At 30.8% G+C, this 25,238-nt stretch overlaps 3 protein-coding genes, 1 long non-coding RNA gene, 1 other non-coding gene and 3 pseudogenes across 10 annotated transcripts; 3 read left to right on the top strand and 5 right to left on the bottom strand.

Moving 5' to 3' along the window:
* Positions 1-1,337: 1,337 nt before the first annotated feature.
* Positions 1,338-2,680, bottom strand: AT1G35450 (annotated as a pseudogene). Its single transcript has one exon.
* A 907-nt stretch (positions 2,681-3,587) lies between these two features.
* On the top strand, positions 3,588-6,087 carry FBH1 (basic helix-loop-helix (bHLH) DNA-binding superfamily protein). Of its 2 annotated transcripts, NM_103240.3 has the most exons (5): positions 3,588-4,475; positions 4,962-5,096; positions 5,197-5,262; positions 5,604-5,672; positions 5,782-6,087. In NM_103240.3, exons 1-5 carry the CDS (start codon positions 4,020-4,022, stop codon positions 5,833-5,835), a joined length of 780 nt encoding a protein of 259 aa, NP_174776.1. In that variant the 5' UTR covers positions 3,588-4,019; the 3' UTR covers positions 5,836-6,087. The 2 variants fall into 2 exon arrangements, with proteins under 2 accessions (NP_174776.1, NP_001322829.1); NM_001333157.1 differs by having other exon boundaries at positions 5,197-5,672.
* Positions 6,088-6,900: 813 nt separating this feature from the next.
* AT1G06897 lies at positions 6,901-7,305 on the bottom strand. The gene has a single exon (NR_139162.1). It is a non-coding gene; the product is annotated as an other RNA (long non-coding RNA).
* A 3,549-nt stretch (positions 7,306-10,854) lies between these two features.
* AT1G35465 lies at positions 10,855-11,589 on the top strand (annotated as a pseudogene; the record flags this gene model as incomplete). Its single annotated transcript has 1 exon — positions 10,855-11,589.
* A 1,452-nt stretch (positions 11,590-13,041) lies between these two features.
* Positions 13,042-13,365, top strand: RALFL5 (RALF-like 5). The gene has a single exon (NM_001084197.2). It carries the CDS (start codon positions 13,092-13,094, stop codon positions 13,359-13,361), a length of 270 nt encoding a protein of 89 aa, NP_001077666.1. The 5' UTR covers positions 13,042-13,091; the 3' UTR covers positions 13,362-13,365.
* Positions 13,366-14,594: 1,229 nt separating this feature from the next.
* MIR773b lies at positions 14,595-14,792 on the bottom strand. Its single transcript, NR_139163.1, has one exon. It is a non-coding gene; the product is annotated as a microRNA ath-MIR773b precursor (primary transcript).
* Positions 14,793-15,084: 292 nt separating this feature from the next.
* Positions 15,085-19,021, bottom strand: RanBPM (SPla/RYanodine receptor (SPRY) domain-containing protein). 2 transcript variants are annotated; one of them, NM_202234.3, is made up of 10 exons: positions 18,459-19,021; positions 17,877-18,023; positions 17,648-17,734; positions 17,508-17,553; positions 17,089-17,165; positions 16,803-16,965; positions 16,583-16,651; positions 16,436-16,495; positions 15,977-16,063; positions 15,085-15,839 (listed from the first exon to the last, which is right to left on the bottom strand). In NM_202234.3, exons 1-10 carry the CDS (start codon positions 18,848-18,850, stop codon positions 15,564-15,566), a joined length of 1,404 nt encoding a protein of 467 aa, NP_973963.1. In that variant the 5' UTR covers positions 18,851-19,021; the 3' UTR covers positions 15,085-15,563. The 2 variants fall into 2 exon arrangements, with proteins under 2 accessions (NP_973963.1, NP_174777.2); NM_103241.3 differs by having other exon boundaries at positions 15,386-15,839; positions 16,442-16,495; positions 18,459-18,942.
* A 304-nt stretch (positions 19,022-19,325) lies between these two features.
* On the bottom strand, positions 19,326-20,292 carry AT1G35480 (annotated as a pseudogene; the record flags this gene model as incomplete). Its single annotated transcript has 1 exon — positions 19,326-20,292.
* Positions 20,293-25,238: the final 4,946 nt, after the last annotated feature.

Genomic DNA, 25,238 nt, shown 5'->3' on the forward strand with positions numbered 1-25,238 from the left:
TTCCCAAAAAGATAGAGAATCGAGGAGGATTTAAACAAACTCCTAACCCTAAAAAGTCTCTTGGTTACTTTATCCTCTATTTGGTTTTTACTTTTTTTTTTTTGTTTAGTTTTCCTTATTTTTGCAATCTTTGATTTTTCTTATAGTTAAGATTGTATCTTATGTCTCACCGTTTTTCTAGATGAAGAATTGATATGAATGATACATTATGCATCCTATAATTAAAAAGGCAATTGAATAATTTTTTACAATTCCATATATATCTTATTAATTAAAAACAAAGATTTTATTTTTTGCAACTTTTTTTTTTAAAAAAAAAATTGTTTTAACGAAAAAATATTTGCACCTCGTTTCCTTTATTTTAAGTTATTTTTATTTAAATAAATTTTAGTTTTCCCTTTTCCAAGATATACTATTACCAAAATAATAATAATTACAAATTTTTTTTACTCAAACATATACATAAGCACATAACATAATTCACAAAAATCACAATTATTTGGAACCAAGACTCTGTTTAGGTGTTTAATCTATTCTTCCGAGTCTAGAAATTGGAGAGGGGAACATGGAAACTTTTGTATTGTCAAAACACAAAAGCAGGCACAAAGAAAAGAATCAAATTTAAAGGTTGGTAGTGTTCTTAAGAAACTCTAATGATCCAAAAGCACTCAAGAATAAATAAATAATCTAGAAGTTTAAGTAAAGATCAAACCTCAAAACGTTTTTTTTTTTTGAACGAGACTTGGGTTAACCCCTTTGTTCACCTCTTTTTGCATTAACCAATAAAAACATGTCATGTCAAATTATACTTAAATTACATAATAAATTAAAACTATAATTATAATCCAAACCGATATATAATCTCGTTTATTATAAAATCTAAACCCTAATTCTTCTTTGTAAACCCAAACTACCATTTAAACTCATTTAATCGTAAAAAACTAAACTCTAATCGTATTTTCTAAATCCAAACCGATATTTAACCTCGTTTAATTGTAAAATCTAAATCTGTTAATAAACCTAAACCAAAATTTAACGTGTTACCCTAATCGTACTTTCTAAACCCAAACCGATATTTAACCTCGTTTAATCATAAAATCTAAACCCAAACCGATATTTAACCTCGTTTAATCATAAAATCTAAACCCTGACCTTTTCAAATAAACCCAAACCGATACATAATTTTGTTTTTGTGGCAAATTAGATTTTATAATTAAATTAAATTCTTTTATAATTATTAGGTGTCACATTTTAATTGGCTAGAATAAAGGAGGTGAATAAAGGAGGTGAACCCAAATATTTTTCTTTTTTTTCGTCAAAAACTTATTGAATTAATTTGAATTGTCAATACATAGAAGTTCATCAAGCCAAATAGGCAGAATGACAGAATGAGCCAAAAACAAGAGTTGACTATAAGCTAGTATAGCTAAATGATGGGCTACATTATTACATTCTCTCTTAATAAATTTGAAAAGAACATGTCGAATTTTTTTCCTCCAAAAGCAAATGTCTTTGTTGGTTATATTACTCTGGGTAGTGTATCCTTGGATAGATTTGATACGAACTTCATTATCTCCTTCAAAAATTACCAACCTACATCCTCGTATCCATGTTTGTTGCATTGCGACAAGGAGCGCCTTTGTTTCAGCTATTAACGGAGATGTTGTGCCATTAGGATCACTTGATCTCCATGCCTTTGCCATTCCATCTTTGTCTCGTATTATCCACCCACGACGAGCTTGAGAAGATGTCTCATCAAAACTTGCATAAAAATTGCATTTTACATAGGGGATTTTCGGTTTTGAACAATGAAGAATTTCTCTTGGTAGCGTGCTTGTACTCTTTCGGGAAGAGTCGGTTGTGCCATTACTGAAAATCCACTTCTTTGTTTCTGCTTGAGCTTTCAATACCACTTTCGAACATGATTCTCTATAGTTATTAAAACCCAGATTATTCCTCGCTTTTCACATTCGCCAAAGGATCCAAAAAGGAAGAACTTTATGCTCATATGTTGAACTTGGTGATTGAAAACCATCAATGAGTTTAGCTATGTTGGCCTCTAAATCATCAGATCTAGTTGACCATAAAAAACACGTGTATTGGAAAGCCTCCAAGTCATAGTAGAAAATGGACATGTGAATAAAGCATGGTTGATTGTTTCATCTCCATTTCGACATTTAGGACGTATCAGATCGATGTGCATACCTTTTGTGTTCAGCCGAACACACGTAGCTAGAGCCTTGGATAAAACACACCATCAAAAATGTTTAATTTTAGGGAGAATGGTAATTTCCATATTTTGCTCTTCATCGTTGTAGATCCATGCGGGATGGAAGGATAAACTTGATTATCTCCAGGGTCATGAGTAAGTAGCCAATAACCTGATTTGACTGTGTAAATACCAGAGACAGAATAATTCCAAATTATACGATCTGGACCAGGGTACCGAGATAAATGAATACCATGAATAAATTTGTGATCATTTGGGTTAACAATTTGATTTATTGCATCTGTATCCCAGAACCGATATGCACCCCTGTTCAAAATATGTTTATTTATTTTGTCGTCTGTGTGAGCTGAATCCATCTGTAATGGACGTGGAGGATGTGAGTCTACCAAGTTGTCCTGTCCCATCCTAATTGTGTTGCCATCTTTAACTTGATATCGTGTTCCTTTTTACCTCAAAACGTTTTAGAAGGAGAAGAACAACACATTTGGGGCTGGAGATGAAGATGATGAATTTCTATAAAGAAGTCCAAGCATTAAATTTTGGATTTTACTATTTTATCTTCCATCTCAAAAAATTATAGACTAATCATAGAAAATCAAAATAAAAATAATTTAATTCTTATATACATATATTGTAAACGTTTTAACGGTCACATTCATTAGATTTTAAAATTTAAAGGTTTAGTTGAACTCTCTGTCACTAAAGCTTAAATTTGACATATTATTAATATTAATCAACATTTTACAACCTTAACTGTAGCGAAAAATGGTTTAATTGCATACTATTTTAACTTTGTAGAGTTAATCTGCATTGGCTAAAGGTGAAATGTAAATATGCAAAAATTGGTGAGTTGGAGGTTTAGTTTTCACAAAACTCTAAATTACTTTTAGAGCAAACTGGTCGAAATCTACACCATTTTTTAAAAAAAATTTGGGATTGTATATGAAATTCTAAAATGCATTCCACTCGACTTTATATTTTCGATCTTGTATAAAATTGCTCTGGTTTTTGATGGATTTATGAATACCAGTAGACCGCGATCACATCTCAATTTACTTAATTTTTTTACTGTAGAAATAATAACATTTAAACTCTTAGTGTTTTAATTAGAAACTGAAAATACTGAAAAAATGATTTTTGGGTGATATTTTTTGAATACCAGAAAATTTTAGGGTAAAACCCGTAATCTTCCATGCACAAAACTACAACATGTAATATTACTTTCGTTCTGTGCATCACTCAAATTAGCGACCTCTAAACTTTGCCTAGAGTTTTTTTACCACATATCCAAAAAGACATTGTAGTTTTGAAGCTGAATTTGAATCTTCCAACATGTAATATACATATTAAAAAAAAAAAAAAACAGCTTCAGCCAGAAAAAAGGTCACATTTTTTCATTTTTGGAGGTGGTCTCTCCTTTTAGCCTCCGAACGTATACCTCACTCGCTACAGTTGCGCGTAGACGAATAATAAATAGAAACCATATCCACTGAAAAATAAAGAACAAACAGTGACGTAAAAGCTAGAATTCAATGTAATGCACCGCACGAAACCTCTCACTTATCCACCGTTAGATCTTAGTCAAAAGTCAACAAAACACAAATCCAACGATTCTGTTTTTGTATCCGTGTAAATTAATCACACGGTAGTTTTTGATGAAAAGACAACAATCGGAGAACAATCTGGTCTGCTGCTAAAATTTAATAAATTGTTTTGTCTAATTGTCTCCACCCATAAAAAAGCGCGAATTCAATTCACCGACTAAAGACATTCTCCGGTGGAGACCCCGATGCAATCCACTCATATAAGCGGCGGAAGTAGCGGTGGTGGTGGTGGAGGAGGAGGAGAGGTGAGTCGAAGTGGATTATCTCGGATCCGTTCAGCTCCAGCTACTTGGATTGAAACCCTACTCGAAGAAGATGAAGAAGAAGGTTTAAAACCTAACCTTTGTTTAACAGAGCTGCTTACTGGTAATAATAACTCTGGAGGAGTGATAACGAGTCGTGACGACTCGTTCGAGTTCCTGAGTTCTGTTGAGCAAGGATTGTATAATCATCATCAAGGTGGTGGCTTTCACCGTCAGAATAGTTCTCCGGCTGATTTTCTTAGTGGGTCTGGTTCTGGGACTGATGGGTATTTCTCTAATTTTGGTATTCCGGCGAATTATGACTATTTGTCGACCAACGTTGATATTTCTCCGACTAAACGGTCTAGAGATATGGAAACACAGTTTTCTTCTCAGCTGGTAAGACTCTGTTTCCATTAAATTCAGATAAAAATGCGAACTTTAATGGAAAGATAAACTTTTTTTTGTTGCTTACTTTAATGTCAAGTTGTGTGAATTTGTGGTCAAAATGGTGAGGTTAGGTTCTATTTTGGGGATTGATACGGTTTTAGTTTAATTGGGTGTTTGAATTCTTCAGTTGTGGAGACAATAAAGATGTAAAAGAGTTGTCTTGTCTAATTTGACAACTTGCATTTGTTTGAAACAAATTCCCCTGCAAGTTGCAGTTGTTTTTTCTTTGTTTCCCTGTGGCTGTGAAAGTGAATGTTGCATAAAGTTTGTATTAGTAGATGGGCAAACAAAAAGAGCCTTCATTGGTTAGATATGTATCGATCTTGTAACTTTAGAAGTTTCTGAATCATGACTTTTGTGAAATGAAACATGTTTTCATGTGTGCATATGGTTTGTGAGTTAACTAATAACTCTTCCCTTTTGGTTTGTGAGTAGAAAGAAGAGCAAATGAGTGGTGGGATATCAGGAATGATGGATATGAACATGGACAAGATTTTTGAGGATTCAGTTCCTTGTAGGGTTCGTGCTAAACGTGGTTGTGCTACTCATCCTCGTAGCATTGCTGAACGGGTAATTACTTAAAAGTTTGTGCTAGATGCTTTGCAGTACTAATTCTGTTTCTGCCTCATTCTTGTTTTGTCATTAAGCTTTTCTCTGTTCATTTTGTTAGGTGAGAAGAACGCGAATAAGTGATCGGATTAGGAGGCTGCAAGAGCTTGTTCCTAACATGGATAAGGTAAATTCTTTTTACAAGGCAGATTGGTTTTAAGTTTTCTTTGAAGTTTTTAAAAAGAATTACCAAATGGGTCCAAGATTAGATATGCTTAAAGCTTAAGGTTAGAGCATTATTGTGAAGGCATTATTGGTTCTTAAGGTAGGAGCTAGTGCTTAGCCGTAAAGTAAAGGAATTTGGATGTTAACTGTTGATGATTGTGAAGGCATTATTGGAACTTCAAAACTACTTACTCCTTAATCCATAAACTATGGTTGTGCAGTCTTTTAGAAGATTCAATGCATGATAGTCCGGGAGAGTTATAACGCGAAGATTCGTTTTTTTTTGTATTTTCTTTGTTGCAGCAAACCAACACTGCAGACATGTTGGAAGAAGCTGTGGAGTATGTGAAGGCTCTTCAAAGCCAGATCCAGGTTTATCTACAGATACTAATTGATTAGAAACACAAATTTATGTTTAATAAAATATGTTAGGATTTTGGATTTTTTTGATCATTTTATTTGGTTTTGATGATGGATTCAGGAATTGACAGAGCAGCAGAAGAGATGCAAATGCAAACCTAAAGAAGAACAATAATGTATCCTTTAGGATTTGATATATCTGTATTTTATTTTTGTACTATCTAAAAATGGTGATGATCTGTTCGAAAATTCGAAACATGATCTTATATATTGAACTAGAAAAAATAGATATATATGAATTTTAGCTGTAAAATTTTTGTACAATAAGGAGAAAAAGATTTAGAAGAGTCAATAAAAAGATGATGTTTACAAGTCGAGAATATATATTTTGTTAGTTTTGTTTATCAATTTATGCTCAAGGTTTCAGCTTTATAACATTATTAAGTAAAGCTTATTTAGTTTTTGTGAGAAGTGACAAAAAAAGGTCCATTGAAAGCAAATTTATGAACGAATAAAAGAATATTCGGAGAAACTTAGCTAAACTTGTGACAATTGGCCACCATTCCCACAATTGTCACACAGACACAAACTCACACTAGTAGTAGTCGTAGCCATGTGCATTAAGCAGTACACAGTTTTTCTTAGAAAAATGTTTAATCTAAAGAAAGCAATATCTTATTGTCAACGATAGTTGAAAACGAAATTAAAATTGATTGGGTGGTTCTGCGACATGCACTATATTTTTCAAGTTAATGTTTTTGATACTACAGGTTATTTTGTATCAGATGATTATTGAAGTAACTATACATTAATATTACTAATGCAAATTAGTAATTGATTGTTTTAATATAATTTTAGGCTTAATAATTATTGAAGTAACTATACAATAATACTACTAATGCCAAAATATTACAATTGTTTATTTTTTTGTTATTTTTAATAAATTTTCTTTAATTTATAATTTTTTTTATCATTTACTTTATTTAAATTTTTGTTACACTTTGCGCCGTTCTCTGATAGCCGCATCCTCCCAGGCACTATTCCCGAGATATCTTGATTTGCGCCGTTCTCTGATGTCAGTGGTGCTATGGATCGCCGCGTTGGATATTCTACTATCGTTTTTGTTGTATCTCTTCTCTTTATGCGTGCTCAATTCTTGTTCAAAGTCAAACCACATGAGTTGATCCAAAACTTGCTCATATCTGATAATGTAGACTCGCTGGAGTTGATTCCGACTCCCCCTTGTTTTCCTTGTGGCAACTCTCTTCATGGTGCCTAAGCAAAGATCCAGTCTTCAACTCTGTATCTTTCCTCCTTTCAACTGGTTACCCCTCAAATTCTACTCATGTTACATCCCATTCTTAGTTCTTGACTTCCCCGATAAAGCTTCCTCCTCGTTTGGTGGTGATGTTGTTCCCCTACCATTTTTTTTAAAGGTTCCAGCGATATTTAGTCTCCTCTTTGCTACTTATTTTTGCGACGGTGATACCTCATGTAGTATTGGTGCCTAGCTTTGGGCCTTGCAACGTTTGGGCCAATTGTTGGCTTCTTGGCTATTGGGTTTTTTTTTAGTGGAAAAGGTCATCTCTCCCCATTCTATTTGTCTTAGCCCTTTAAGAAATTGTCTTTCCCTCTTTTGTCCTCAACTCGCTATCCTCTGATTCTCCAATTGTCGATTCACCGGATACTTCTCAGATTTCTTTCATCGACACATCTGATATTTCTCTACTTCCCCTGTCCACGTCTATGGCAGGTCATGTCTAGTCTCGAACCATCATTGTTAGATCGATTCCCTCCTATTTGTGGCAAAGATTATGCACTAGATACTTTTCTGTCTGCTGTTAAGGCGAAAGCTTGTTGCTTCCAGACTCAAACCACCTATGATGGTTTGTCTTAACGCCATAAGAGATGGTGACTACATCATACATGATTTTTACTGATTTTTAGTTTCAATTTTTGATTCAAAGATTATACATGAGATTAAAGATTTTGTCCTTCGCAAAAATAGATGATCCAAATAGCAATGCGCTCGTAATTCATTGAGCTCTTTGTTTGATATCTCAATAACTAAACATTATGATATGTCAAGTATCTCTTTTCTATTATTATATTTAATGACTAATTATACATAAAACACTACTTTCGAATATAAAACCTTTACATTTTTCTTTTTCCTGCTAAATAGAATTTTTAACCTTTTATTTAAAACTAAAAGTTTCTTAGACCTTCATGAATTTGTTTTTGTCTTTGCGTTGTTAGTTGAATATTTTCCACTTTGGTATTTAGTAGTATTTTTCCTCATCTAACCAAATCAAATTTGACTCGAAACTAAAGCATAATTCCAACCCCTAATTATGATTAAGAGAGAAAATTAGCAAATTTGGTCAAACTAATAATGATATTATTTTTAATATGTTCTAATACCAAAATTTTACACTTTTGTTTTTATATATGTTCTTTCTTATGTTATATTTTCTATATTTATTTCTATTTTAGAAATATCTTAATTTTTAATGATATTATTTTATATTTTCTACTAACAAAATTTTACACTTTTTGTTTTTCCACATGTTATTTTTTTAAAAAGTTTACAATTTTTTCTTTAAATATTGCTTCTTTTCTTTTCATAAATATCTTAATATTGAAAATTATTAGAACTTCAAAATGTAAACTAACGTAATGGCTAAAAATGTTAATTAGCAATAAACCTAATCGTGATTGGTTTCTACTAACAAAATTTTACATTCTTTGTTTGTTTTAAAAAAAGTTTACATTTCTATTTGTTCTATATATTGTTTTTTTCTTTCTTTTCATAAGGTTTTTTAAATAAAAATTGGTTAGAATTAAAAATGTAAACTAACGTAATAGCTAAAATGTCAAATGACATGTCCAACCGCAATTCGTCGTTTAAAATTCTATGTGTACGCTTTTAGAAGCTTATAGCCTCAACTTTGAATTAGTATTGATTTTTTGTTTAAACTAAAACTTAGAAATTATTATACTAACATTAACATATTTGTGAGTTTTTGAAAATTAAAATTTTTCCTTTAAGATATATTTGAAAATTTTAACATCTATATGGCAATTTAACACTTTTTGTATTTGGAATTTAGCATATAATCTTAGAACCATTTGGCATATAATCACGCTCATGAGATAATATGGGATTTGAAATTTAGCAAATTGTCATATTATTAACTATAGGTTACAACTTTTTTGAACCGTAATATATTCGTCATTGATGATTATCTATAGTTGGGAATAAAATCACTATTTCAGAATTAAGAAATTTTCTTGATGTAGTATTTTTTTTATATAAGTTATATCATCATATCCGACATTAAAGTTATTTTATAACAATGATTAAATGGATTACGTTGCAAAATAACATGGCAGCTTCATAAAAATAATTAATGGTTTTTACGTTCAATTTCATATTCAATGTGGAGAAAGTCACAACAGTCATTACCACTAATAGTAGTCTATTTATTTTTTCCACCAAATATGTATACGCAAGACATTGATGCATGGTATTTCTCCGCCGTAACTTCTCCGTCAAAAAGACTCAGCTTTCGTAATATGTGACATATACTTTAGGGTTTCAAATCAAGCCACCAGATCCTTTATAGCAATTGTCTCTTTTTCAAGTATTCGGTTTCACATTCGTATTATTACGGGCATATAATGATGCATGATTGCATGGTACGGGCATATGAAACCTCCGCTATGACTTCTTCGTGCATGACTTCTTAGCTTTATTAATCTGTGATGTGTATAGGGTTCTACAACCACCAGATTCTTTAGATCGATTGCCCCTTTCTCAAGTATTCGTCACTTTAGGGTTCTATTTTTTCTTCACCAAATATGTAATGTATATTACGACTCGTCTTGAAATTTTTTGAAATTTTTTTGATTAGATTCTACTATATGAAACTGAGAGTAATCAGACGTTAGAAAAAACAAAAACTACTGGAACAAGAGCAAAGATATTCAAACATCGATGTGGTTTAAGTTTGAAAACTAACCTCTTTCTCTTCATATAGTAAATTGAAATTTCTAACCAAAACCAAGAAAAAAACACACACAAAAAAAAATCAGACTCGAGAGACTACCAATAATCTATATCCAACACAAAATTATAAAATTGAAAGTAAATTATGAAGAGGTACCAAATATTAAAGAGAACTCACGATTTATGTAAAAGTTTGTTTATGACTTTAATCGAAGAGACATGTCACATCAACTCGTTCATTCAATCTTTTGATAAAAACTCCCATGTTACCTAAAACACAATTCAAAAGATACAAATCAGCTCCAAAAAATTGATATTAATTTGTACAACAACAAAATAACAATACACATATAACATCAACTTCAAGTGAAAAATCATAATGCATGATAAGAAATTCAATTCATATAAAGAACCATAGGAATATAAAACAAACCATAATATCATAACTATATATTTAATAAAAAGTCCTTTTGATATGGTGTGACCGAGACCTTATATTTATAGCTAAATATTTAGGACAAGCCATCATAATTATTTCTGAAAATTTTATTTTTTTATTTTTTATATACAAATATTTGTATATAAAAACATTTAACATATATTTCTATACATGGACGATTTAACATTTCATTGTATTTGGAATATAATATTTCTTGAGGCGGAGGAGTAAAGAAGAAGATAAGATAAGGGTAAGGAAGAGCTACTTTAATGTTTGGTCAAACCCTAACTCGGACGGTTTAGATTGCTTTAACAGAAATAAATCTGTGGCATCTTAAAATCAGGATGTGAATATAAATCTGCAATAAAAGTGCATCAACAAGTCTGTGACTACTAAAAAGTTAGTTTAGTCATGATTAAATTTGCGACAATTTCGTCCAATAAATCTGTTATGATGGAATATATATCTGTGATTCAAAATAAATTTGTCATCAAAGAAAGAAATCTTTAGTAACTAAGAGTCAATCTAGCAATTATCTTTTGGAAACACAAATCTGCGGAAACGTATAGACTTATAACAAATCGGTAGCAACTAAACCTATGTGCGTAGCATCAGGATTGAGGATAAGTCTCTAAGAAAAACAAATTTGTAAGACAAAGGAAATTTGTGGTACAGACTTCACACTGCAAACTTACAGTGATGGTGACTATAGCCACTACTCAAAGCCGAAACGATCTTCTACAAACAAGGATACAACCTTCAAGCTTAAAACATACAGTGATAGTGACCATGTCGGTTGTAGAGAAACAAGACGTTCTAAAGGCAGATTCTGCACCTTCCTAGACAACAATTTCATCTCTTGGTCGTCAAAGAAACAACCCACAGTCTCCAAGAGTTCGACGGAAGCTGAGTATAGGGCATTGTTTGATACAACTTCAGAAATCATTTGCCTCAACAACATGCTCAGAGATCTCCATATTCCACTACGAGAACCACCGGAGTTGTATGGAGATAACCTTTTGTAGATATACCATGCTACAAATCCGGTACTACCCGCTCAAAACATTTTCAAACTCATTATCATTTTGTCAGGGAAAGAGTAGCTTTGGGTTCGTTCATTGTCAAACATGTGCCGTCTCATCAGCAGTTGGCCGACATATTCACAAAGTCATTGCCATAGGATGCTTTCACCTCTCTCAGATACAAACTGGGTGTAGATTTCCCACCCACACCAAGTTTGCAGGGGAGTATAAAGGAGAAGCTTCAGTCAACAGAAACAGAGCACAAGTGAAACCCTCTGCTCGACTCAGAGTCTTCTCAACACAATGTCATGGGCCAAGCCACTCAGCCCATTAACACTCAGAATATCGAAAAGCCCAACAACAGAAGGTTACCTCTGCAGCTTACAAACGACAAAGAGAACAAAGTTGCAGAGTATTGCGTCAAAGATAGAGCCGTTGCAAAAGCAAAGATGGTGAGCTATGAATCTGTACCAAGGATAGAGACAAAGAACAGATATGACGTGCTTAGCCTCCTGTCATCTAACGACATGTGTTACGGCACCTAGGGTTTATGAGATGTATAAATAAGAGACTATGTCTCATTGTAATCGTTAAGAGACAAGAGCTTAATAAAATTACAACATTTCTCCTTCATTTACAAATCTTTACACAATTGAGATTCCCTGAATCTGATGTTTTCTCGAGTACACAATTAAATATCCTCGAGTGCCAAAACATCCTAATGATTGTGATCCAAAATTTCCAACCCCTGAATGTTATCAACGCACACCACTACACCAGCTAATCAAAGTGAATTGAGATTAGTAGAATCTGATGCTTAACTCACACTTTTTGAGCTTTGATTTCGATAAAATCTGAATTTCGTCGAGTTTGTTAAGCATTCCGACGATAATTCCGGCGACTATACAAACCATTATAATCGTGTTCACCATTTTTATCAGAAGTATATCTGGGAGACGCGAATTGAAAATTGTGATTTTTTTGAAGAAGTTTTTTTTTTTCCAACGGTTACTTTGATTTAAACCGGAAAGTACCAGTGAACCGAATTAAACCAATGCAATAACCTTCTTTTTGGAGGGTTACATTGGAAAATTACGAGAAAGCTTTTTGTTTCTTCAACTAATTCTTTTAATAACTTCGTTATGGGCTTAGAAACGTGTCAAGCCCAAGAACTTTCTTTTTTCTTTTGTTTTCGTAAGCCCATTAATTAACTCAACTAAATGTACCGGAATTGAAGATCTAGTTGAACCGGAAACCACCTATGTTTCCTGGTTCAACCTCATGTTGCTTGATCTTGACGTAATAAATATGATGGAACTTCAAAACTATAAAATCATTGGTTCAATACTTTAATTATATATAGAACTTTTAAGCTGGTTATTGTGTAGTACATACAATTAGGAATGGACGAGTATCTACTCTGGTTAAAACGATCCAAAACCAAATTAAGATACCCCCCTTTGTTTTTTTCCTTAACAAAAGACTATACTATATGTCATAATATCTGATTTTTAAAAAAAATTCTCACATTTATTTATGATAAAAACTAAGAACTTAATGAGCATTGGAAAATCGACTAAAATATTTAAGAAAAAAAAAACTGACTAAAATTTATTTCATAAATCTTTTAAAACCATAACCGAAATCAAATCAAATGAACATCAAGTAGTCGTCAAAAATCTCAGTTTTTCTTTCTGAATTTATTTTCGAATGGGTATCTTTTATTTTTTAAAGTCTTAACTGAAACAAAAACCATAACGACCAAATTTTATTGTTTTTTTCATTAATAAAACTACAAAGAATCTGCACTGCCAAAGATAAGAATGAACTTTTTGTATTAAAGTGAATGAAACTATACTGTATATATATATATATATATAATTTATCTCTTGCACTATAAAAAAGAATCGGCATTTCCAATCTTTCCACCAAACAAAAAATAATCAAGAAAGTAAATAATGTTGAAAGCACAAGTGTTTATGTTTGTGACAGTTTTGGTTTTTGTATGTGTGTTTATAAATAGCAATGATGCGAAAAGGTATATTGAATATCCTCCATGGCAAAAACATCCTTGTAATCCAAGATTTCCAACACCCGATTGTTATAAGCGTACACCAGCTAATCCATATAGACGAGGATGTACGTGTATCAGTAGATGCCGCCGTGATTGTGGAGGATTATCAACTTGGAAGAAACTTTTGGATACAATTTTGAAAATACCAGTGTAAACAAAATAAAAAGAGATGAACAAAGTTATTAAGTATTTAACTTTGTTCACTTAGATCTATGTAACAAATATATATCACAAGAAAAGAAACAGTGTTACGATATATTCTATTTTATTTATTTTGTTTAGCATAATTTTGTATTTTCCAAAATTTTTTGAGTACCACTAAACATTATAGTATGTCCCTAATATTTAGTTACATTGAAATAATTTTGTCTCACATAATCTCAACCAATATCAAATATGACTTCATTCTATAAAATAAAATTTCCAATCATACACATTCAACCAAAGTCTTTGTCTATAAGATAATCTTTTGATGCTTGTCTGGAATTATCATCTCAAAAGCTAATGGTCTGGTTATAAATGGTCGTATCAATTAGGTAAATAATCATATATGTCGATCGAAACATTTGATGATGGAGCCAATGATTTTGGTTGGTCCAAATTGAGTATATCGAGCATTGACATGTTAATATATCAAATCGAAGCTCTGGAGATGACGAGTTCAACTATATCTTTAATTATTTAAAAACAAATGTATGTGATAGTGAAAACATTTACAATATATGTAAAGTTACAAAAATGAGTTATATTGCGTATTATTTTTAACTTTATAGGATTACTTTGCATTTTTTGAACGTTGAGGATAATGTTGCATAAATAGATGACTTTGAGGGCTTTTTGCGCAAAACCTATAAAAATATAATACAAAAACAAATACTGAGGCAGAAAAGAAGCTATCGCCTCCTTCAGCCGATAAGCGTCTATACTCTCTCGTTTTTTCGAGGATGTTCATGCCTTTGGCCTAGGAATGGGCATAACTATATGTTTAACACTTAGCATGTCCAACTATTTATAACAAAACTTTTAGTCCCTTGTTGCTTTTACAACCAATGTGGGATAAGTTGCTTTCATTCACATGGATTTTTGAATCACAAAAGCATTGGATGAAGGTATGAAGCTAATTATTTTTCTTCTGGAAAATGATTTAGGAAAATATGGATGATTTAAAAGGTAATATAAAAAAATATTATGGACATAAGAGGAGTGCAAACAACAAAATTTTGTAGTTTCCAACAAGATTAAAGTCGTAGTAAATTTTCCAAACCCCCAAAACTCTACTCCTTGTTTGTTTAGAATTTTTATAAAAAGTAAGAGACAGAACATAAATAAATAATCTAAAATTCACATGAAATATTTCTTTCAAACAATTGCGTGTAGTAAAAAAAAAAGCGAAAGGCAGCAACAACTATGAACGTACCAGAGAGTTTAGACACTCAACAGGTAAGGAGACAAAAGCTGGAATCAAACAGGTGACAGCTTTAGTCGATGGATTTCTGCAATCAATTGTTTGCTCAAGTTATTGCCTCCTATAGTCGTTGAGTATCTACACCCTCTGATATATTTGAGGTTATTGCCACCTTCAACCAAAGCATGAGAAAAATATATATGTTCAACACTCGGTATGTTTAACTATTTATAGCCAAACTTTCATTTTTTCTTGCTTTCGCATCCGATGTGGGACTCATTGCCTTTTTTCACGTGGGTTTTTAATCACAAAAGCATTGGATGAAGCTAAATATGATCAATATAGACTCTATTTACATTAGTTATTGGGCTTTTATTGGATAGGTCAAATTTCATATTTACTATTATTTTGAAAATGTGAAAATTGTAATTATAATTATTAAATTTACATTTTAAACAAGAATTTGTTTTTTCTCGATTGTTTAAAACTGATTATAATTTACAATAATATTTATTTACCATCATAACATTTATACATCGTCACATGAAATTATGAAAAGAAAATAAAAAATTAAAGATTCTCTTCATAAAAATTTCTGTTTACCATAAAATCTCTTTTTGAGAATAATTTCAGGTAACCCCAAGCGAACAAAAGTTACAAAACCCGAAAGATACCGCTAAACCCGAACACCCCCACCGCTAATTCAGTTTTTCCATTTCTGATTTGAATGTTGAAAATCTTAATTTGAATCATCTAAACTTTAAAGAACCAATAACAGTGGAAGTCCCAGTGTCTTAACGTCGAACCCATTTTTCTAACTTTCTCCTTTACATAATGGAAAGTTCAACATAATATCACACAAGTAATGAACAAAAGCCACTTATGATGATAACGACCATAGAAAAACAGAGTTTTCAAAATATATGCGCGGCTAAGCCATTTTCATCTTCTTTATCTGTTGTTGTTAAGAACATGTCGAAGCCGGAATGTTTCACCTTGGTCTCCATTCAGTGACCGCCTTTCTAAACAGCACACGGTTAACTGTCTTAGCAGTTTCTCTAGATGGGATTGCAAGTGACAGCTTCTCTGCACATCTTTCTTATTTGGATTTGTTGATAGTATTGCTGCATTCACCGCATCAGCCACTAATTCCCTCTGTGAGTCTTCTAGGAAATACCAGACCGATGATTCCTCAGGCTTTTCATACGCGAGCAAAGCAAAGCAGTCCTGAATAATCAACAAGAAAATAGAGTTCCTAAGCGAAGCAGCAACATATATAGTCTCTGTATCTGAACGCAATACATACATATTCTCAGAAACCAGATCTTGCTTGAAAGAAAAAGGAGTAAAGGAGACATTGGTACCTCGACTATATCTTGAAATCCAGTTAACCCAACAAATTTAGCTAACTCGAGTCTGCCATAGTTCACACCTTCTTCAAGTTTTCCAACCTGTTTATGCCATGTTTTTCCAAAACCATATAGTTAGAGAAATAGCCCCATCTGCATAGATGTGAAAGTGAACAAAGAAGGAATAATCCAGAGAACTAACTTAAGGTGATATTTATACACGGTGACAAGGTTCCATGCATCTATGTAACATGGTTTCCAGTGTGTTATAGGTTCTGTGCATTTTTTCACTAGTTTATGGTTTAACACCAAAGTCCATCACACAGTTCAAGCAGCTAATTTTTGTATGAGACACCAAATCCATCAAAAGCTTCCTTAATTACAAAAATTTTATTCTTATATGCACAGAGAGAGAATATTTCTGACAAGTATTAAGAACACGAAATTTAGATGGTTAAGGAATGAAGAGCATACCCGTACTAATTCAATAAACTTTTGACAGTGAAGGAGGAAGCAAACTACAGATTTATCGTCCTGCAGTAGGTACAGCCGGGTAAGACTTCGTATCACAATCCTGTGAAGTGGATCATCTCAACAATATGATAAGAAATCTCAGTTCACCTGTACAATTTGGGGATACAACTTTTGGAGTTCCGCCAAAGCAGTATCAATCTCACCATTCCTAACAAGCTACACCCAATAAAGAATGAATCAGTCCAAATTCACTAACGAAGCAGTAATTTAGTATGGGTTTGAATAGGAACCAAAAAAAGCCAGATACAAGCCTAATAAAGTTAGAAGATAACATGTCTTATATGTTAAACCGTAGCAAGTTCAATACCTGTCTAAGATTCTTTCTCTGTTTCAAAGCATAGGATGAATCATCCTCGTCAATAGCATTTTCTTGATCTATATGAATTGGAGGAACTGTATTTTTAGTAGCAAGGTTGAAAGCATCGAGTGTCTCCTCATACCCATAGTGTAGCAGGTAGGTCTTGACAAGCCTAATGATAAAGAAAACAAAATTATAGATAAAGCAGAAAGCTAGTCCAGAAGGGAAACCAAGTATTGCAATTCAAAGTTAAAAAAGTACATGATCTGTTACTGCTGGGAAGGAGTGTACTCACCCATAACCAATGTTTGGAGGTATGGATATTTTTTCAATAGCCAATTGTTGCTTATTCCTCTCTGATGCTTCATATCCCTAATAATACAGAAAGAGGGAAACAGCCCTCGTCAATTACTTAATTTCAAACATATATGTAATGGAAAGAATTTTTATGCCCTACTTCAGTGTTTAAAGATTATAACTTGAGTGCCCAAGAGTTTGAGGTTTGATTACACAGGAACAGTAAAATAGCAAATGTGAGAGCAATGTCTACAAAGAGAACCACTGCTATAGATTCGGTAACCCCAGTACCAAGAACGGACATGAGGCATACCTATTATGTGATTTCAATAGCAGTAGTCCTGGTTACACCATCCTTACTTTAGTATAAAGCTATGAGACCTAATTAACCACGTTTGAAAGGATTTTTCCTCTTACCTTAATATCGAAAGCAAATTTCTTCTTCCCAAAATTGACTAATACCCTGCCAAAATTTCAGAAAAATATGCTTTGTGTAAGAGAGAGTGAGATACATGATGGCAATGGTATTGATCTTTAAAGAGAGAGTGAGAACATACTCCTCATTTTGGCTATGTACAGCTACAGTAGGGAATAGATGACCTCTTATGTCCTTGGGGATTTTCCCAACAATAGTTCCGTTTTTACTGGCACCAACAAAAATAATCAAAAATGTCATCAGCTTTAACAGACAAAGAGTAACAGGAAAATGAATGAATCATGAATTCAACTCACAGTAGTAATGAACTTATTTAAGTACCAAAAAACATGAAACAGTTTCTTTCTTACGTGAAAAAGAACTCCTGAGAAGCGTAGTTTATACCACCGCCAACTGCATCATCTTTTGTAAACTTTGGACCAAAAGGTTCACCTTTTCCCTGTCCACGATATAGGTATCCATCATCCCCATGATATCCACAGCTGTTCACTTCCCATCTACCATTACAAAAGAAAACTATAACCTCAAATTCAAGTATTAGGCAGATAAAGCTTCTTTCAAAGGCACTATCATCCATATTTGTAAACTCAAGAACCTAGCTTTCAAATAAACCACAAAGCAATGTCCTTCGAATTTCAGATTCTTCCCTAAACCACTTCTACACAACTGAACTCACCAGAAAGAACACACACAACCTAATCCAAGAAGCTAAATCTCTATAATAACTAAACCACAACTTGGATCCCAAAACCATACCACAAACCTCAATTTCTAAAATAAACCATACCTTAAACACAACAATGATCAAGCTACAAGCTAAAACTATACTTCTTGAACTAAATCCTTCAAATTCAGATTCTTCCCTAAACAACTTCAACACACAATGATCAACAAAGATTGGATCCAAAATCCAAAGATAAAGAAAACAATACCCAGGTTGTCTACGCATTTTGAAGCTTTCCTTAGTAAAACCAATAGCAATTTGTCCTTTAATACCAGAATCTTTAACAAAAATCTCAAAGTAGTAAGTAAGACACTTGATCGGAGCAGGTTTATTAGCTTGAACAACACCAACATCGTGACCATGTAGATTCGTATTCGTGTACTTCACGGAAAGCTTATCAGGAGAAACCACAAGAAATCCGCCGGCGCTATTGATCGTATTCAACTCCGTCGGTAATTCTTCTCCTTCGTCTTCCTTCGCATCTCGTTTAGCGGAGAGACGAATCTTGTCTAAGAAGTTTAAGTTCAGATCTTGACCGTTCTCGCCGTTGTTGGTTGTATCGCCGTTGGCGGAATTCGCCGGTGGTGGTGAAGAGTTCATTGGTTTTGGTTCCGATTAGAGAAAACCCTAGAAATTTTGAGATTAGGCTCTTCAGAGGTTTTTGGAGTCTATAAGAAGAAGAACACTGAATTAGAGAATTTGTTGAGATTTCTTCTTCTCTTTGATTTATTTTTTGATCCGTTGTTTATTTTTGTGACCCGCTAGTTTCGGTATTTGTTAGACTTATTTTTTTCTTATATATATTTCTCTATATAAATTTCATAAATAATATTTAGTTATATACCAATTAGTTGGCTGTTTCAATTCATAAAAAAACACAAACTTTTTTATAAAATGTAAAATTAATCCATGTTTTATCAAATTTAATTCATACACACTTTTAAAATGTAAAATCAAATCCATGTTTTTATCAAATGTGATTCATAAAGACTTTTAATATCAAAAGTGGTTTTATTACCAAAACAAAACTTAAAATAAAAAATATTTCAAAAACAAAAGAGAAAAAACAAAAGTTTCATGGCACACTTGATTTTTCCGATCTTGAACCTTCTACTCTCGAACTACTTGTAGTCTTTCGAGTATCTCCATGGTTAAACTCATTGGTATCTTCTGTGGTACCTACAATTTACAATGAAATTTAATTAATATAATTCAATTACCTATAAAGCTTTCAATTTAAAACTCTTACCTTCATAGTCAACAAACTTGCGTAGCCAATTGCGAGTACAAAGCAAACATGAACATTTTCTGGAAGCAAGCGATTTCTATATGGAGTCAAAACCCTCGATCCAATGCTAAAAGCTGAGTTTGATGCTACTTTAGTAATAGGAATGCTAAGGACATCGCATGTCATAGAAGCTAAACCGCCAAATCGATTCTGATTATCTTTCCAATAGCTTAAGACATCCAAATTTCGAAAAAGACTTTCACTCTCATCCAAATAAATATCCAAGTGTGTCTTTGTGTTGTTCACACCGTCTTCAATACTTCTTTCTAGTTCAAATAGATCTTATGTTACAAAAACTCACATTAAGTTAATTCACCAAGTTCCAACTTTATACAATATCATCAAATTCTTCTCGAGCCCTTTAATTTTTAACTTATAAGTAGTAGAATTTACTTTCTTTTAAGCTACTTCAAGCATCTTCAATTTAAGCTTCGGATCCAAAACTGCTCTCATAGCCAAAATGAGACTATAATCTTCCCAATACTCGGAAAATTTACCATGCATCTCTTGAGCCACTTGCTCAACAACATCATCATCACAAATAGCATACTTCTTCAGCAACAACTCAATCCTCCATATTTGTGTAAAGTATACATTGGATGTGGGATACTTAGAGCCTAAAAAGTAAGTGATAATAACACTAAAAGGTTTCAATAGATCAAAAATTTATCATTGGTATCAAAAGCTTTCATGCTAACAAACGCTTCTCTAAACTTCAACGCTCTAGCAAGCATTTCATCTTTCTACATGCCATGTTCATATTCCGAACAAAAAAATTGCATTCAAACGATTAAAAGAAAGAAAAAAAATTGGTATGCCCGAATTTTTTGTTGAATAATTACAAACTTTATTTTTGCATTCGAACTTATTTTTCCCCAAAATTGCTAAATCAAAGAAGCATCAGAACAATGAAGTTTATATGTGATATGTTTGTCTTTTGTTTTGATTGAATTTCTTCTTCATTCTTTTTTTGCATTATTGAAAATTATCAAACATTATTTCAATTTTAGAGGTTTGAAAATCTAAAGGTAAACTAGATAAGGATCCACGATGTGCAGCGTGAGGAAATATTTGTGGCAATTTTGGTTTGATAGTTTACATCATAAATCATAATCATAATATTTTCTATTTAATAAAATTTATTTTGTAATTTTCTGTATTTAATTTATTGTGTCATACTCCAATATAATTCCGCAATTGGATCAGTAAATTCGATAATCCTACGCTAATCCACCCAATGTTAAAATCCGTTGGATCATACTCTATGTTTTTGTAATCTATTTTGGATCTATACTCTATGTTCTTGTTTTTTTATAAAGAAAGAAAATGAATCAAATACTGAATGAGTTAAAACAATAGCAGACATACATATAAAATAGTGTGCACATTGAAGTGCTGCTAAATTTTTTAAAATCTTAAATATATTGTAGAGATTGTTAGGTTTAGGAGTCAATTTTAAATCTTCAAGATATGAAAAATTCTTGCAAATCAAGTTTAGTTCAAAATATATGAAAATTGTATTCTAAATTATTGAATGTAAAATATAGTGAAAATGGTTTGCATATATTTTAGGGAGATTTACAAAACTACCATTTTTTACTATCCTTTTGCAACAGTACCCTTTTATATTGTTCATTTTTAAAAATATCCCTTTCCTTGAACAGAATGACCAAATTACCCTTATCTAATAAGCACATGTAATTGGAAACTGAAAGTTTCCCGTCGAATTTTTGGCGCCAAAATTTATTTTTCCCGCCAAAAAAAAAATTTCGCCAAACAAGGAATTTTAAAAGTGGCATTGAATGATTTACAAGGAATTTTAAAAGTAAGTAAGTGGCATTGAATGATTTACAAGGAATTTTAAAAGTGGTTAACATGATTTACAATCGTTTTTAAAACACAAGTAAGTGTCAAAGAATGAATTACAAGGGATTTTAAAAAGGGTTTGCATGGTTTATAATCGTTTTTAAAGGATAAATAAGTGGTATAATTTACAAGAATTTTAAAAGCTTATAAAAGAGTAAAACATGATTTACAAGAGTTTTAAAAGAGTTTTAAAAGGATTTACAAGGATTTTAAACCCTTTTAAATCCCTTGTAAATCTTTTAAACTCTTTTAAAATCTCTTGTAAATCTTTTAAAATCTTTTAAAACCCTTTTAAAATCCCTTGTAAATCTATTTCTTGCCAAAAAAAAACTTTTAAAATCTTTTTAATCCCTTTTAAAATGTTTGTGAAAAAAAGTTTTGGGAGGAAATTTTTTGGCGGGAAAAATGTTTTTGAAAATATTTTGGCGGGAATTTTTTTTTTCGAAAATTTTTGGCGATAAATTTTTTGGCGGGAAAATTTTGGCGGGAAATTTTATTTTGGAATATTTTAGACGAAAAATATTAATATTTCATTTTGTTAACATAAATCAATTTACAAATAGGGGTAAAATGGTCATTAATAATTTGAAGAGGGTATAAATGAAAATGATAAATAGAAAAGGGTAGAATTAAAAAGAGGTAGTGTGAAAAGAGCATTAGAAAGAATTTTTCTATATTTTAATTGATATTGTTTTAGAAGATAGTGTAAAATATTTAAAATAATAAGCTTAAAAATAAATAATAATTTTATTTCACTATATAGTTTCTTTAATATAACAACAATGCATTTTTGAATTTATCATATATGGATGCTGAATATTTATTTTTTCACATAAAACTTAAATCTCTGCCAAAAATATACATAAATTATTGTTTAAATATAAATAATATTAAAATGTGCATAGATAACTAAATGAGGATGTGGTGCCACGAATTAAGAGTGAAAGTTTCACTGTTTCAATGTTAATGAGGATGTATTAACTTTGATACGATTCACTGTCACTGTGAAACATGTTGATACCCAGAGAAATTCATCAACTCATAAAAATTAATAATAGCAAATTTGGAAAATTAAGAGAAGACATGATATATTATGTTTACTTATGGTATTAGTACGATTTTTTGTATTAATGATTGAGAACTATTTATGGATATCAATTATGGTTAAACAAACGTAATTGATGTTTGTTGGCATCGTTGCCTTATCCCATTTCGTTTGCTTCAATATTTTGAAAAATTAAATAATGAATTTGAATATATGAAAGATATGATTTTTGTCATTTTAAATAAAAATAATAAAATGTTAGCTGAAATATTTTCCAATAGCATATTTTGTAATATCCCACATCCTACTATATTATTTGGAAAGTACATTTTAAATGTAACCTTAATTTTTGTAAGTAATTACATAGGTATGCCATTAGAAATAAAATTTTAAAGAATAAATTAATTTATCTCTTTAAGGATTAAAAAGTCAAATACTAATTTAATTAATTAAATTTAACATAAAAACGGAATACATTATTAATTTCCAAAAATAATAACCAATCAAAATCAACATATAAGATTTGATATCTAAATTTTAATTAATTTAATTTAATTAGAAAAATGAAATGCATTATTAATTTCCAAAAAAGTAACCAATTAAAATCAACAAATTAGATTTGATATCTAAATTATCATATTAATTTTTTATTAATTATTATAGTTCACTTCTCATCTTTATATGATTCTATTTTTGCCGAAAAATAATATCATCATTATAAAAAAATAATTTGAGTTTTTTCGCATATGTCATAATTTGAATTTTTAAAAACGAATATAAACTGTTCAATACATGAAAAAAATTATAACGGATGAAAAATAGATTTAAGAAAACTTTCTACTGAGTAACTGGTCATAATTTGAATTATTTCTATTCAATTTCATACATATTATATTGAAAATTTATAATCTTATATACTACAATAATTAATAACATATTAGATGTGATTCAATTTTTAATACAAGCTGGAAAATCCTAGAATTAACGGGTTTAGATCGATATTAATACAAGATGGTATACTACATGTCAAACTCTTAAATTAACAATCAAACTACAAGTGTATAATCTTAAACACTAAACAATATAGATAATATCAACAAAACATATACAACTCACAGTTTACTATACATTTAAAATCAAATAAAATAATATCATATATTTTTAAATCATCTTTACAATAAAAGTTTTTAGTTTAACTAAAATATAAGGCTACTTGCGGTATACTGCAGGTTAATATCTAGATTATAGGGCTTATTGGATCTAGAGATGGGTCATCAAAGATTTCCTAAACTGAAGCAAAATATACTGAATATTCAAATATCTATCTATTACCAAATTATAAACAAATAAGTTCGTAAACAATTTAATATTTTATTTACGAAATCAATTAAATCTTAATCACATAAAAATTAGCACAAAAAAAAATATTCAACAATTAAAAAATAACAAATCTCTGTGTTATATAAGTTTTGATACTATATTCGAATAAAGTGTAATATACCTTTTCAATTTGTATTCTTTAACTAATTTAAGCTAACAAATATATTTGCTAATCTTATACCTATCAAAACCGACAATCGTTTCTTATCTCTATAGTATTTTTGCAAGACTTTTTTGGTGGATTTGGATAAAAGTGCGTTCGGCTCATATGGTACATTCCCCTATTAAATAAATATGGTGCACTCCTATGTTATTAACTAAAATGTTTAGATTATAATTCAGAGTCATATCATTAATAAAAATAATATTAATAAATAAATGGCTTTTTGGCAAGACAGATTTAGAGAGACGGGTTTTTGAATCAACATTAATAAAAAAAATAAAATATAATTAATCCACCGTTTCAATACGGGTTAAATCTTTAATTTATTATTTTCTAAGACCACTAATATTAAACATATCAAATCATCCTAATTTAGAAAAGATTATATAAAACAAAAAATGTTATGTGGTATGTATAATGTTACTATATATAAAATTAAACTATAAAATATAAATGTATTAGAAAATGATACAATTTGCAAAACTTTTATATAAAAAATAATTCTTAAATTTTAAAAATTACTACTTAAAAAAAAATCACAGGACGGGTAAAGAAATTACAGAACGGGTTTTATTTTAGAATTGAGTTATATGGCGGATGTATTTGAATTAATATTTATAAAATTTTAAAATATTATTAATATGCTGTTTTAATAGGGGTTAAAACTTCAGTTTTTTAACAATTGTCTCATGGATTCGTGGTATAGCGTTAGTTAATAACAATTATAAATTGTAAAATATAAATATTTTATAAAATAAAATTTGCAAGTTTTAATATATATTACTTTTAAAAAATAAATCGTCCCGCGGTATACCGCGGATTAAAATCTAGTAACATCTAGTTATTTTGCTAACAACATTTCTCAAATAATAGTATAGAGATGGTATAGAATCTACAAAGTGCAAACTATCACTTATAATTATTTATCAAATTAAAGCTGATAACATTTCGTACTAAATTTCAGCTTTAGAGTTTAAAGTGCAAATTATTAAACATTTGAACATATCAATTTCTTAATATTTAACAAAGTTTCTCCTTATTTTTTTATAGTTCTCTTAAATATATATATATATATATATATATATATATATATTGTATATCTAGTACTTTATAAGTTCATAATAACATTAGAATTTTATAATTATGTAAATAGAAAAGATTATTAACTAAAAAAAGAAAGAAATTGTCCCACGTCATTACATTGTCAATCTCATATGATAGTGAGAGTAATATTTTGATTTTGCAT

Source organism: Arabidopsis thaliana (assembly GCF_000001735.4).
Source record: "Arabidopsis thaliana chromosome 1 sequence".
Lineage (NCBI taxonomy): Eukaryota > Viridiplantae > Streptophyta > Magnoliopsida > Brassicales > Brassicaceae > Arabidopsis > Arabidopsis thaliana.

Coding starts and splice junctions, on each gene's coding strand:
- FBH1 (NM_103240.3), top strand. CDS start 4,020: ATGCAATCCACTCATATAAGCGGCGGAAGTAGCGGTGGTGGTGGTGGA. Junction 5,097..5,196: donor CTCGTAGCATTGCTGAACGG/GTAATTACTTAA, acceptor TCATTTTGTTAG/GTGAGAAGAACGCGAATAAG. Junction 5,673..5,781: donor CTCTTCAAAGCCAGATCCAG/GTTTATCTACAG, acceptor TGATGGATTCAG/GAATTGACAGAGCAGCAGAA.
- RALFL5 (NM_001084197.2), top strand. CDS start 13,092: ATGTTGAAAGCACAAGTGTTTATGTTTGTGACAGTTTTGGTTTTTGTA.
- RanBPM (NM_202234.3), bottom strand. CDS start 18,850: ATGAACTCTTCACCACCACCGGCGAATTCCGCCAACGGCGATACAACC. Junction 16,652..16,802: donor AGAGAAAGAATCTTAGACAG/GTATTGAACTTG, acceptor TATTGGGTGTAG/CTTGTTAGGAATGGTGAGAT. Junction 16,496..16,582: donor TGTATCCCCAAATTGTACAG/GTGAACTGAGAT, acceptor TACCTACTGCAG/GACGATAAATCTGTAGTTTG.